The 13,671-nt window shown below is 44.0% G+C and overlaps 2 protein-coding genes across 4 annotated transcripts in view; both read left to right on the forward strand.

Moving 5' to 3' along the window:
- The first annotated feature begins 242 nt into the window (after nucleotides 1-242).
- LOC147428365 (uncharacterized) overlaps nucleotides 243-13,671 on the forward strand; it is a 164,327-nt gene continuing 150,898 nt past the window's right edge. For 2 of the 3 annotated variants that reach the window (XM_086497181.1, XM_086497182.1), the window contains exons 1-6: nucleotides 243-629; nucleotides 786-896; nucleotides 1,003-1,137; nucleotides 1,227-1,342; nucleotides 1,457-1,571; nucleotides 1,728-1,820. In XM_086497181.1, coding sequence (XP_086353307.1) covers nucleotides 792-896; nucleotides 1,003-1,137; nucleotides 1,227-1,342; nucleotides 1,457-1,571; nucleotides 1,728-1,820 — 564 coding nt within the window. In that variant the 5' untranslated portion in view covers nucleotides 243-629; nucleotides 786-791. The remainder of the gene's footprint in view (nucleotides 630-785; nucleotides 897-1,002; nucleotides 1,138-1,226; nucleotides 1,343-1,456; nucleotides 1,572-1,727; nucleotides 1,821-13,671) is intronic. The other variant, XM_086497180.1, reaches the window with a different exon arrangement.
- Nucleotides 8,526-9,681, forward strand: LOC147428366 (uncharacterized). The gene is made up of 3 exons (XM_086497665.1): nucleotides 8,526-8,839; nucleotides 8,948-9,108; nucleotides 9,199-9,681. The coding sequence occupies exon 3, from the start codon at nucleotides 9,220-9,222 to the stop codon at nucleotides 9,625-9,627; it is 408 nt and encodes a 135-aa protein (XP_086353791.1). The 5' UTR covers nucleotides 8,526-8,839; nucleotides 8,948-9,108; nucleotides 9,199-9,219; the 3' UTR covers nucleotides 9,628-9,681.

A 13,671-nucleotide genomic window follows, 5' to 3' on the forward strand; every position in this document is an offset into this window, starting at 1 on the left:
CTGTATGCTCGCCAGAGCGGCATCTAGGCAGCAGCGCCAGAGCAACAAACCCCACGGGCCTCAGGAGACTCCAACTCGTCGCAATACAAACTCACCAACAAAAGTTTTCGCTTGTTTAGCTGACAAGAAGGAATATTCATTTTTTTGAAAGCATTTTCTTTTTTGAAATGCGTTCGACTGGTCCCTCTAAGCACACAGATTTTTGTGAGGGATTTTAAATTGATACGCGCGCACTTCTCACTAAGTATTTTAGGAAGCAGACATACGAGAAAAACAAGGAGCATCTCCAGGTTCTCTCTCCTCCCCTCCCTCCTCTGTCTCTCTCTCTCACCCACCCGCCACGCACACATTGCGCACATGATTGCATGGCTGCGGAACAGTATTTCCGTCTCGCCAAGAGGTTGCCGGGCTGTAGACCCCCCGAAGCTCAGTAAGCGCTCCCTGCTTTTGAGCGTGACGGCTCTGTTACAGAGCAACAGCCCCGTAGCAGCTCCGTGGGCGCGTTCACAAATCAGCAGCTCCGACCTAAGCCTCTATGGTGGAAGAGTTGAAGGCACCTTGCTTCTTGCTAGTTGAGTACTCGCTGAACTTTCTTGTTGCGAGAACATCTTTCAGCTGCTCATCTTTTGGTAATGCCATCTATAGAACATCTGCCAATCTGTATCTATTCGAGTCTGCATGCAAGAGCTTGATTCAGATACTCGTGTTCCTGTAGTCTCGCATTGCTTGCATGCTTTGATTTTAGATTCTTATTGACCTGATCTCTACATGCTCCCTTTTTGCAGGGATTCATGCAAGTCACCCATTCACAAGTGCCTGCTTCAATCAATTTGGTCTCTTTTTCTTTGAGAACACAACACAGATCTTTGTTTATCGGCAAACGGCATCATGACGAGGTAAGCCATTGTAAATGATTTTGCTTTGCCCTTCGTAATTAGTTTAGAGCTCAAATGGAGTAAAGTAATGGTTGTTTGACATGCCTACAATCTCTTGTGCTACCAGGCATTGGCACGACACACGTTAGTGAGAAAACAACAAAGCTATCTACATAGAAAGTTATTCTGCTCGGCATATCCAGCTCGATCCCTTGCCCCACTTACTAAAGAAGAGGAATATGAATGTTTTGCAGATGTTCAGGTAGATATATAGCTCAAATTGAACTTCTTTATGCTTATCTATTTGTGAGTGATAGTTACCAAAACCTTAATTTCCTTTGTGTCTTCTAGGACCTTATTGCTCTTGAAAAGAAGAAAACCGAATTAGAGGGCAAGCTCGGTCGAGTTCCAAGCTACGAAGAATGGGCGGCTCATGTAGGGTGCTCCGATTGTCACTTATATGCAAGGTATTTTCATAGATTAGCTTGATGTCTCTTCTACAAATTTTTATTGCATGTCATCTCTTTCAGCTTTGGGTGTTAAGAGTTAGCATAAAATGATATCCCTTTTATCTATCTAAGGGTTGGAAAAGCACGAGCAGCGAGAAGGAAGATGATAGCTGCTAATCTACCGTTGGTTTCCTTTGTGGCTAAGGAGTTCCATGGTCGTGGACTTTCTCACCAAGAGCTATGTCAGGTACATGATTTGTGCTCAGATATCCTTCTTTAAAACGACTCATTGTGCTCCTTTTGGCAACTTAGTTAGAAGGTCAGCAATTTAAACTTTGGGATCCATAGAAGTTTGGTCCGTATGTAATTTTGGTGTCATGTGAATACTTTGTTGGCTAAACAGGAAGGTGCAAAGGGACTGATGAAAAGTACTGAGAAGTTTGATATATCACATAACACCAAATTCTCTACATATTCATACTTTTGGATTCGTGAGGTACTATTAAATGCTTCAAATGATTTTTTAATTTACTTTTTACGTCACATCTTCATGCATTGTAGCATTGTCGGCTTATGTTGAGATGTTTTGAGTAAGCAACATTTGCTCTGGATGAGGCAAGGCCTCAAGTCCCTTGTGGAGTCTAGGCAATGGTGGTCTAGTTTTTTGGTTGAAGCTATGGTTTTGAATTTTGAAGCTACCACATCAATATGATTCATGATGCAATCTGCAACCTATGCAACAAAGAGATGGTTTTGTCTATTTGGAGTGTGCTTATAAATTGAAAAGTTGGACCTTCTTAATTTATTGGTGTTGCGAGGATGAAGTTATTATAGATTGGCACTCTAGGGATGAGCTTCTCGATTGGATCATATATTTGAATTACTGTTATAGACTAATTCAAAAAGCTTTGTGGTGACAAAGTTTTTGCAACATTTGATGCCTTGGAATTTTCTCTAATGGCTACCTTGCCTAAGCTATTGGCTATGGGCATGCATTCGTAAGTGAATAATGTGCATTGTGTGCAATATGGCTTTCTTATGAGAAGGTAACACACAAAGATGGTGACGAAAATACAAGATACCGTTATGAATGAGAGACTCAAAAAATGGTTGCTAAATAGACTATTTTCTTATTTTCTCAAGTAAATTCTTTTTATTGAAATTAGGATATTTAAATATGTGCACTTGAACCGTAAGGTTAGGAACTATAGATCTACTGGAATTATTAAAAGCCATCAGGAACGGAAAACTCTATGCGTCATATGATGGGTGACATTAAGCATCACGAAGGGGTTGTACCGTTAGTTCGGTAGGAGAGACCGGGAAACGGATATTCCCGATGCGTCACGTGATGGGTGATGGGAGCATCGAAAAGGGAATATTCCGTGGGTATGGCAGGAACCCGAACTGAAAAAAGGAATATACGTAAAGACGCAAGCACAAGAATAAAGATGGGTTCTCAAAAGCCTTTTCTAAAAAGCGGAATATTTTAACGTGTTTTCTGGGAAAAGCAACACTTTCTCGTGTTTGTATTGCATTTGTGCTTGAGAACTGCACCCTGGGACGCACGGTGCCTATGTAGCATCAATTTTCAGCTCATTGCGTTTTATTGAGTTTTGTCCAGGTTCACATAATTTTTTAAAAAAGTAACCGGCCGCCCACGTAATAAGTGGGCAGCCCATTAAAAATAAAGCAAGAACTTACATAAAAAAAGCCAGCGATCTTTGTACGGGCAACAAAAACAGCCAGCGCAAGACTCTCCTCTCTCTAGTTGTCAGCGCCACCCCTCACTCTCTCTCTCTCTCTCTCTCTCTCGGTTATCTTTGGCCGGGTTCGGACTGGTTATTCTTGCCGGTCCTTGAAACCTATAAAGGCAACACTCGCCCCCTCTCTGGGATAGAATTTTGCCAGCGCTAGCTTGGGAAGGAGCTCTGCTGGGAAGCAGAAGAGAGTGATCGTGAGACTACGGAGTATGGACGTCGCTTTTTCGTGCAAAGAGCGATAGGTATCAATTGTGGATTCGCCATGCAAATTGTTGTTCCGTGTTTGTGTGTATTTGTAGGAACTTCATCGTGAAGGAGAAGCGGGAAGGCCTTCGGGAATTCTGTTCGGAAATTGTCTGCGGAGCCTCGACTCCGAGTACAGATAGAAAACGGATTGAGAGCTCGTCTCTCGGATTTCCCTCACGGGAAGGAACGACCATCGAGTCTGAGAATTAGAACGGAGGGTTTTTCTCTAGTTCTTGTGCTTGTCACAAAGTGATGACGTGTCTGCCAGAGAAACCCTAATTTTTGCCAGAAATCCTAATTTCTGAAACCCTAACCCTAGCGGCAAAATTGACACGTGGCAGGCAGCGGAATTTGTGCTGGCTTTTACGGCAGTTTTTGGATATTGCTTTTTCTACGCAATTTGAAAGAGAGAAAGGAGAACTCTTTGCCTTTGAATTTTAGGGCAAGAAAGAGAGAGAACTTGAGAGAAAAGAAAAGCACAGCTTTTGAGCTTTTGATTTTAAGCTTTTGGTATCCCTTGTAACTCTTTATAAGTGAAGTTTGTCTCTCACTTCTCAGAGCATCTGGACGCAGAGTCTGAGAGTGAGACCCAACCACTCTTGTACTTTGAACTCAAATTAATACAAAAAGAAATTCCGAAAGGGGCGTCAGTCTTTGGGGCCAATATCTCTAGGCATGGAACTCTGTCGGGCCAGTGTAAATCAATTGTGAACTGTGAACTGTGAACTGTGAACTGTTTTGAAGTGGTTATTTGGTGCTGTCGCAGTAGATTCTTGACTTGGAGTGTCCAAGTCTGTTACAGTGGTATCAGAGCATGCCCGATTTCTCTTCTACGGGAAATCCAATCCCAACTTTTTTTCCGCGGCACCTATGGCTTCACGCAAGGATTAGTCGACTCCATCTGCATCCGGAGATGCGGGAAGGGATCACAACGAAGATTCCGGCAAGAAGTATGGCCCGTCTCTGCCTACTCAGGCGGAGCGACGAGAGATGGAGCGTCGTCAATTGATCGGCGATGCAACAAAGATGATGCTTAATTTTGTGAAGGACCCAAAATTTGCAAAATATATGAGCGAGACTTTTTTTCAGGAAGTGCACGAGCAGTGGCAGAAAACCACAACACCACCCCCGAAACCCGCTCTCAAGAAACCTTCTGCTCACAAGAAATATTTAGAGAAGGAATTAGAAGAGGTGGTTGATGTCACGTGGACAAGCTACAACACGACTAGGGTTCAATCAGTCAAGTCAGTCTAGAATAGGAAGTGATCTGGCACTTTTGTGAGTCTGTTCGCAGACCGTGAATGTCCAGACACTTAGATTAGATACATATCCTCTGGTTGCACACAGCACGACCATCAGATTTCCATCAGAAGCCATCAGGAGCCTTTTTACAGTGCATAGACCTATTTTTCCTATTTTTGATATTTTTCACTTATTATTTTTAAGTGACTTTTGTTGGAAAGTAGGTAGGGCAAATTTACTAAGTTTATATAAGTGGAAACCTAGCGCTAGCACTTTCTGGCAGAAGAGGCAACAGGAACTAGTGTGTTCAACAGGCATCTTCTCAGCAAGACCCGCCACATGAGCAGGGCTAGCGTTTTTGCATCTGCAAGGACCTAGCGTTTTCATCCACACGCAGCCTTGCATTTTGTGCACAGCAGATTAGCCTCGGCAGCAGCAAGAGAGAACAAGAAGCATAGCGTTTTCCATTCGAAGGACATTCGCCAGTAGTAGGAGGATTTTCAGCCCTAGCGTTTTTGCATCTGCAAGGCCTTTTAGCGTTTTTGCAGATCTTCGCGACGGAATCTCCACAAGCACCAGCGTTTTTAGTTTTCAGCAGTCAGACTCCGCAATAGAAGTCCCGAACCTCGCAGATCTCACCTTCCCGCAGTAGATCGTCGCCGCACGGTCGGATCCATCGAAGTTTGTAGTTTCAGCCCGGAAAATGCAGATTTCAGCATGTGCGTTTTCAGCGCGTTGTCGTTGCATCGTCGTCATCGCCGTCGCGGCCGACATAGAGACATAATGCAGCAGATAAAGATTTACAAATTTCAGCCATTAGCAGTCTCAGATTTCAGCCTGTCTCGTCGTCGTCCTCATCGTTGTCGACATCGTCGGCAAGTCCAAGCATTGTAGAGATTTGTGCAATCATAAGTAGACCGCTCTCGCCATAGAGAGTGGGGCCTTCGGAGGAGGGTTTTACGTCTCTGGGTCGTATTCTCTTCTATATCTCTCAGTCTCATGCACCTTCATTCACAGTGTTCATCACTTTGTTTGTGTCCATTGCACTCTCTCACTAAAGGAACGGAATGTTCTCCCTTCCGTTAGTAAAAGGAACCCTTGAGCACAGTTCGGAGCACTCATCTTGAGCAAAGTTCAACATTCATTGCGCTGCACCTTACATTGGTATCAAAGCTTTGGCAGTGTTTTGTATCACTCAAGGAAAGAACCACATAATTTTTTTTTTGGCTTGTTGAGGCACGTAACCCAAGTCCTCTTGGGCGTATCGATTCCTAATCGTGTTTTTGAAGAGTGACAGGAAACCAAAGAAAGAAGGGCCCGTCGAGCCTCCCCTTGTGCCTCTTTTCACTCATTAAGAGCGGACCGTGCATAGCGTCCGGCCAATCGACGTGAGGTGGGAAAAAGCAACCTTGGTGTGAGCGCAAGGCCGCTAAGGGGTGCGCCCGTGGAAAAGAGCAGAACTCGGGTGAAGAGAAGATACTTCTCTAACACAGATTGCAAGCGAAAGAAGAACCCCAAGAACCTCAAGACCCGCAAGAACCTCAAGAACTCAAGAACCCCAAGAACCAAGAATTCCAAGAACCCAAGTTCCTCGTGAACTTAAGAACCCAAGACCACAAGAACCCACGACTTCAGTGGATGGTCATCACTCGAAGCGGAATGGATACTTCGTTTGGAGGTGATGAACATGAGAGAGGTGAAGAATTTTACCCACCAGGAGGTTTTTTCGACCCTCCCCCTTCCCCATCTACGACAAGGATTGCAGTAACTCCTATGGAGGCTTTCGACAAGAGGATGATGGACAGGGAGTTTGAACGCAAAGCAAGAAACGCAGAAAGAATGGCAGTGAATCCGCAGAAAGAAGGGCAGCCATAGATCGTGAATACGAAGCAAGAATGGAAGCCATAGAGTGTGAACATGAGCAAGCACGCCCGGAAAGACAAGCAGAATTTGATCGTTAGACCAAAGCAAGAAAAGAAAAGAGTGACCAACACATGAAAGAGTTCTTGCGACTCTTTTCTCAAGTACAGACACAGATGCAAGAGATTCGGGAAAAGGATACTCTCTCCGTCTCTTCTTCTCCAACACATGACACAGGATTTGCATGATGATAAGCATGATGACTTGAATGATAATGATAAGCATGCTGATTTGAATGACAATGACAAGCATGATGATTTGCTTGATCAAGATGTGATTTTTCACAAGCATGATGATTTGTATGACCACGGTGTGATTGTTCACAAGAATGATGGGTTAGTTGATACTTTCTCTAGTGAAGCTAACCTCATTGCAGATTTGGTCAATCACGAAGACCCGATCTGGCTCTCAAGTCGAGGTCCAAAGAACCCGCATAGGATGATTCGACCAATCAGGAAGAACCGATCTTGGCTCTCGAGCCTAGGTCCAAAGAAACCCCTCAAGAAGAACCGATCTTGGCTCTTGAGTCGAGGTCCAAAGAACCCTCACAGGAAGTACTATGTGTTCACATGATTAGCCAGCACGCATTGTTCGAGTGTATCATTCGTGATCGTTTTCTGTATATTAGTCACCGTCCTTATGTGATCCCTTTTCATAGGCATGCCATATTGTACGATGAGCACGATTCACTCATGAATGAGCACGGACGTATGCGCATTTCTCATGAAAAGTTGAAAAGTATGCATTCAAGGAAGGCACATTCCATGTCTCTCCCTTGGCACGACACAATCGTAGAAAGAGCACAAGAAAGTATGAGCACCAAGCATGGGCATTTCCATTGTGAATTGCCACAGTTGATCGATTTAGATCAGAAGAGAGATTCTATCTCATTGTTTGCGTGTGTGTGGTGAACGGTTTGGCACTCCGTCTCTTTGTTCATCTACATTGCATGCACAGTCTTTGAGGAAGACGAGATTTTTTCCACTCATTTTACATGGAATAGGTATATTCATGGTTTTGTGCTGGAAGTGGTTTCAGGAATTTTCAGCCATGGAGATTCTTGAAGAAGGAAGAAGCATGCCTCTAGACGACGTTGAAGCATTGAAGGAGCCACAGAAGACTGTGTCGCTTTCGGCGCGGCCCAAAGAAGCAAGCGTTGTAGACCTTTATGAAGTTCAAGTATCGCACGACCCACACATCAGAGTGGGCCTGCGAAGAGTCCTTTCAAGGATACAGATGTTATTGGCCATCTCCCTTGACGCCATACAGTTCAGTACCAGTATCTCACTTTGAAAAGGAGGGGATGTCACGTGACACATCCAACCCTATGTGTCCGTGGACAAGCTACAACACGATCAGGGTTCAGTCAGTCCAGTCAGTCTATAGGAAGTGATCTGGCACTTTTGTGAGTCTGTTCGCAGACCGTGCATGTGCAAACACTTAAATTAGATGCATATCCTCTGGTTGCACAAAGCATGTGCATCAGATTCCATCAGAAGCCAATAGTTGCAGATGTTGTCAAGGCCACCACATTCTTTTGCAAGAAACATCAGGCTCTTGCTATCTTCCGCAGCCATAGCACTTTGGATATGGTGCGACCTTCAAAAACCAGGTTTGCCTACAGTTACTTGGTTTTATAGAGGCTCTACAAACTTAGAGATCCACTACTCCAGGTAGTGGTGGATCCAAAATGGCGAGACATGTCAAGATCGCAGGATGAATCTACAAAATACTTGCAGAGGCGGATCCTTAATGAGAGCTTTTGGCAGGAAGTGCACGCTCTTTCCGTGGCACTCAAGCCAGTCTACGTCCTCCTTCGATTGACGGATATGGAGGGGATCGACCTTCGGACTAGTCTATCATCTGTTTATGCAGATGAAAGACCACGTTTCCAAATGCTCTCTGTTGACTATTGATCGGTAAGGGGTTCCTCATGTTCTAATGGTTGGTTGTTTTAATCATCTAAGTTCTAACTTGTATTGACAAGTTGTTTTGATATTTCAGCCGATCAGATTTATTGGGATGTGTTGAGAGCTGTTGGACTTTCATGAGCCGTCCCATACATGCGATGGCTGCCATGCTTCATCCTTTCTACAGGTCGCTGGAGCTATGGAGTGATACCTTGCTCAACACAAAACAATCAGAGTATGTTGGGCTCATGGTTTCAGAGGATGATCAGCTTGGGATAGACAAGGAATTCACCAACTACATGAATGGCATTGGCGTTTCTTTCACGAGAGCAGTTTCTTTGAGAAAGGAAGCCACAAAGTATCCTTTGACGTGGTGGCACTCGTATGGGAGAGTTGGTCTTCCCAACCTCTCACGCATTGCTCTTCGTATTCAGGTTAGAAAATTGCCATCCATGATTCCATTGTATATACTACTTTTAACTTCATCTTTATATTACTTTTGTGTGCATTGATGATTGCGCTCTTGCTTGAGCACTGAGCAGGATTGCTCGGTTGGAGCATGGGAGCGCAATTGAGTGCTTACTCTCTCATACACATGAAGATTCGAAATCGTCTTAGCACTTCTCAGTTGGAGAAGTTGGTGTATTGCAAAGCCAACATGAGGCTCGTGCGGAGTTACCATTCTTTGGGGCAACCCAAACAGGTAAATTATCTCGATGTTGCCCACTTTAAACTCAACCTGCAAGCATATGCCATAAATAAGTCATTTAAACTTTATTTTACTCTTCAACAGGTGGATGCGACATAGCTGAAAATGGTGGATGATCCTAGACCAAAGGAGGTGGACCGACAGATCCAGATTCTCAGAGAGCTGCATAGAGAGCTTGAGAGCGTGGATCGTCGTGTGACTAGATTACGTGCACGAGCTCTTAGTCTTCCTCTACGCACGGTGGGAGGAGATCCAGGCATTGTGAGACGAGAGAGTATTCGCAGGGGGAAGCTTCCTATTCGCTCCAATCGCAGGCAAGCCAATGAAGCTGTCCAGCTCATCCATGCAGAGATTGCTGATATGCTTGAGGAGGCTTGTGGTACAGAGGTGCTTTTACCAGAGTTGACATATGCTGAGCCTGACCCTGAGTTTGATGAGGAGGGCAATGTCCTTGATGATGGGGGCTTGCTCTCTACCGACGATTCATCTTCCTCATCTCACGCAGACTTTTGAGGCTGCACGTCTTAGTGCACACTGGTGACTGCATGCTTTGGAGGACATGTTGCAACAGACTTTTATTGTTATTATGGCATTGTAGTATTTCACAGTACTTTGTGTTGGATCTTGATTCATTTTGTATGGTATATGCCAACTTCTGGTTGATGCCATGGACATGCTGTTTGTAGTTGTTATTTGGTTTTATGATTTATGGTCATTGGTTTTCTCATTGAGTATTGAGTCTTGAGTCATTAAGTTTTATGAACAATATGTTCATTTTAAGCATTGCATTGTTACTTTGTTAATGAGGTTGAATTTTGAAAGGTCTGTGAACTTAAATTTAGTGTAATTTTCTTTTTTTACAAATGGTACGTACTTATCACGTACCTAAAGGCTGGTTCAGTACGGAAGTACGTTCCGTACGTACCTAAACGTACTGTACACTACGTACCTTTCCACCTTGGAAGCAGCTATCAGAAAAGCAGATGCGGTGGGCGAGAACATCTTGTCGCAGTTTCACTTCCAGATTGTCCATGTTCAGGGATAGAAGAATATGGTGGCAGATGCTTTGTCTCGGAAGCCGTTGGTTTTGGCTATTTCCGCGATACATCATAGGAGCTTCGAGGATATGGACGACCAGTATGCCACAGATACAGATTTTGCAGACGTTTTTACACGGATACGGGATGGGGAGACAGTAGCCGGATATTCCATTCTGGATGGCTACTTGATGAGAAAAACCATGTTGTGCGTTACACAACCGTTGAGGGAAAAAGGTTATGACTGAATGCCACTGTCCACCTTTTATGGGTCACCGCGGCATCGCTACCACCATGAAAGGGGTAGAGAAATACTTCTATTTGCCGAGACTCAAGAAGGATGTGGAAGAGTTTCTGCGCAGTTGCTTGGTATGCGAGAAGATCAAGTTTGACAGGCATAAAGCACAGGGATTGTTACAGCCTTTGCCCATACCCACCCGCCCCTGGGAAAGTATTGCAATGGATTTCATTTTTGATCTCTCGAGAACACAGACTGGTCACGATGGTATTTGGACTGTTATTGACAGATTTAGCAAGCAGGCTCATTTCATTCCAGTGAAGAAAACAGTCAAGCCGGATCACTTAGCGAGATTGTTTGTGGCCCAGATTTTCAGATTACATGGCATGCCTGAGACGATTGTCTCCGACAGGGACCCCAGATTTACGAGTTTGTTTTGGAATACAATTTGGAAGAACATTGGCACGTAGTTGCAGTTCTCATCATCGTTCCACGTGCAGACTGACAGGCAATCTGAGATTGCCAATTCAGTGGTTTTAGATGTATTGAAGTCTTATATCTCGACTCAGAAGACTCAATGGGAAAAGTACCTACCTTTGGTGGAATTTGCCTACAATAACACGTTACACTCTTCGACGGGGAAGGCGCCATTTGAGATTGTTGAAGGTGCTACGAAGGATCCACCCTTCCTAAGCACGAAGAATAAGATTTTTGAAGCGGATGAGTATACGCGCGACTTAGACACGGCTTTTGCCAAGGTCCGCGAGGCTTTGCAGAAATCTCAAGAACGACAGAAAAAGGCAGCGGATCGCCATCGTCACGATTTGAAATTGAAGGAGGATGATTGGGTGCTCTTACATTTTGAGAAGGCATGCCTGAGAAAGAAGAAGGGAAAGGAGAGGCTTTTTCCAAAGCTTAGTATGCGATACTATGGACCTTTCCAGATCTTTAGAAAGATCAATGATGTCTCCTTTCGACTGAAACTGCTTGACACTTGGAGCATTCACAATGCATTTCATGTGAGTCTCTTGAAACCTTTTAAAGGTGATGTGCTTGATGATGGGGAGCCTGATGAGCAACCCGAAGTGGAAGAAAACGAGGAATTTTAGTTCCTGAACAGATTTTGGCACATAAAGATACGAAGAATAAAGGTAAAGTCCGAAGGCGGTTCTTGGTTAAGTTCAAAAACTATCCTGCATTGGATGTGAAGTGGATGGAGGAGGAGTACCTAGCAGATACTCCTCAGATTGTGAAACTTTACCTCGAAGCTTTTGGTTTAGCATAGTCTACTCCAAATGGAACCCATAATTCAGCTTGGCCAGAGATTTGGTGCAGTGGGATGCACAAGAGGGGAGTTACTCCGCTCCTTTGTCAACAGATGCCTCTATTTTGATACTAGTCACTGGTGTCTCTTTGAGCTTCAGGGATACTGAGAGCTGACAGTATTCTGCTGTATGACTTTATGAAATGGAATTCTTGAATATGAAACTGATTTGTTCTTGACTTCTTTTTAAGTGCAGGAACTGATAGACGAAATGATTGCAGCATTTTGGTCTAATTGATCTCGAATAGACATGGTTGCATAGGGGTTAGTCAATCGGGCATCAATGAGGTCTCGATTGGGTCTAGATGCGATTGCTAGCTACATTGCCGATAAATCATGGTCTAAGATCCGAATGAATGTTGAATGTCATGTGATGTCCTGTGATGTGACTGTCGATTGGTACATGTGCTAGATGTGTGGTCCTAGTGGGTAGGTGCTAACAGTCAGTGTCTGTTAAGACGGTTTATGGCCTTTGTCTGTTTTGTAGGCGTAATCAAGGGCGATTACAATGCTTTCAAGACGGGGGTATGTCAGAAAGTGATGACGTGGCTGCCAAAGAAACCCTAATTGTAGAAACCCTTATTTCTGAAATCCTAACCCTAATTGCAAAAACCTAACCCTAGCGGCACAATTGACACGTGGTAGGCATCGGAATTTGCGCTGGCTTTTACGGCAGTTTTTGGATATTGCTTTTTCTACGCAAAGGAGAACTCTTTTGCTTTAAATTTTAGGACAAGAAAGAGAGAGAACTTGAGAGAAAAGAAAAGCACAGCTTTTGAGCTTTTGGGGCTCTGCTTTTGGCATCCCTTGTAACTCTTTATAGTGAGACCCAACCACTCTTGTACTTTGAACTCAGATTAATACGAAAAGAAATACCGAAAGGGACGCCAGTCTTTGGGGCCAATATCTCTAGGCACGGAACTTCGTCGGGCCAATGTAAATCAATTGTGAACCGTGAAATGTTTTGAAGTGGTTATTTGGTGCTGTCGCGGTAAATTCTTGATTTGGAAAGTCCAAGTCTGTTACAGTGCTTGTAAAAAGATTCTCCTTAATAAAGATTCTCTTTAAGGGGGGGGGGAACCAACCCATCTTATGGTCCCAAATACTGTGTCGAACTTCTCCCTCAACTCTATTTAGTTTAAATTATTTATTTTCAGCTTGTGGATTATTTGTGTGCGCTCTCGTTTGTGACAATGGTATTAGAGCTCAGATTCATCTCATTCTTTGCAAAGAAGGACGATTTCGGCAGGAATGGGAATAACCATGTTGGACCGAGGGAGAAGTGCTGAAGAGGTACTTCAGCAAGTGCGAGCTCAACTTGCGTAATTGCAACAACTTCTCAAGCTGCCAAATGTCCAAAACGTTTTGGACGGACTTCAGAACATGCAAGGAACAGATGTTGATGGGCACTTGAACCGTAAGGTTAGGAATTGTAGATCTACTGGAATTATTAAAAGCCATTAGGAATGGAAAACTCTGATGCGTCATATGATGGGTGACATTAAGCATCACGAAGGGGTTGTAACGTTAGTTCGGTAGGAGAGATGGGGAAATGGATATTCCCGATGCGTCACGTGATGGGTGACGGGAGCATTGGGAAGGAAATATTCCGTGGGTCTTGCAGGGAACACGAACTAGGAAAAGGAATACGCGTAAAGATGCAAGGACAAGAATAAAGATGGGTTTTGAGAAGCTTTTTCTAAAAAGCGGAATAGTTTAACGTGTGTTTCGGGAAAAGCAGACGCTTTCCCGCGAGGAATCTGTGTTTGCATTGCATTTGTGCCTGAGAATTGCACCCCGGGACGCCCGGAATGTGCATGTGTAGCATCAATTGTAAGGTGTAGCGGAATGAATGTTGTTCTTTGTCAAGATGAGTGATCCATATTGCTCAAGGTTCCTTTTAGTTCTTATGGAAGGGAGAGCCTTCCGTTCTTAATGGAGAGTGCTATGATCACAAA

Source organism: Adiantum capillus-veneris, chromosome 23 (assembly GCF_014529385.1).
Source record: "Adiantum capillus-veneris isolate H3 chromosome 23, ASM1452938v2, whole genome shotgun sequence".
Lineage (NCBI taxonomy): Eukaryota > Viridiplantae > Streptophyta > Polypodiopsida > Polypodiales > Pteridaceae > Adiantum > Adiantum capillus-veneris.

Bases quoted from the DNA above. Each gene is read 5' to 3' on its own strand.
- LOC147428366 (XM_086497665.1), top strand. From the start codon at position 9,220: ATGGTGGATGATCCTAGACCAAAGGAGGTGGACCGACAGATCCAGATT.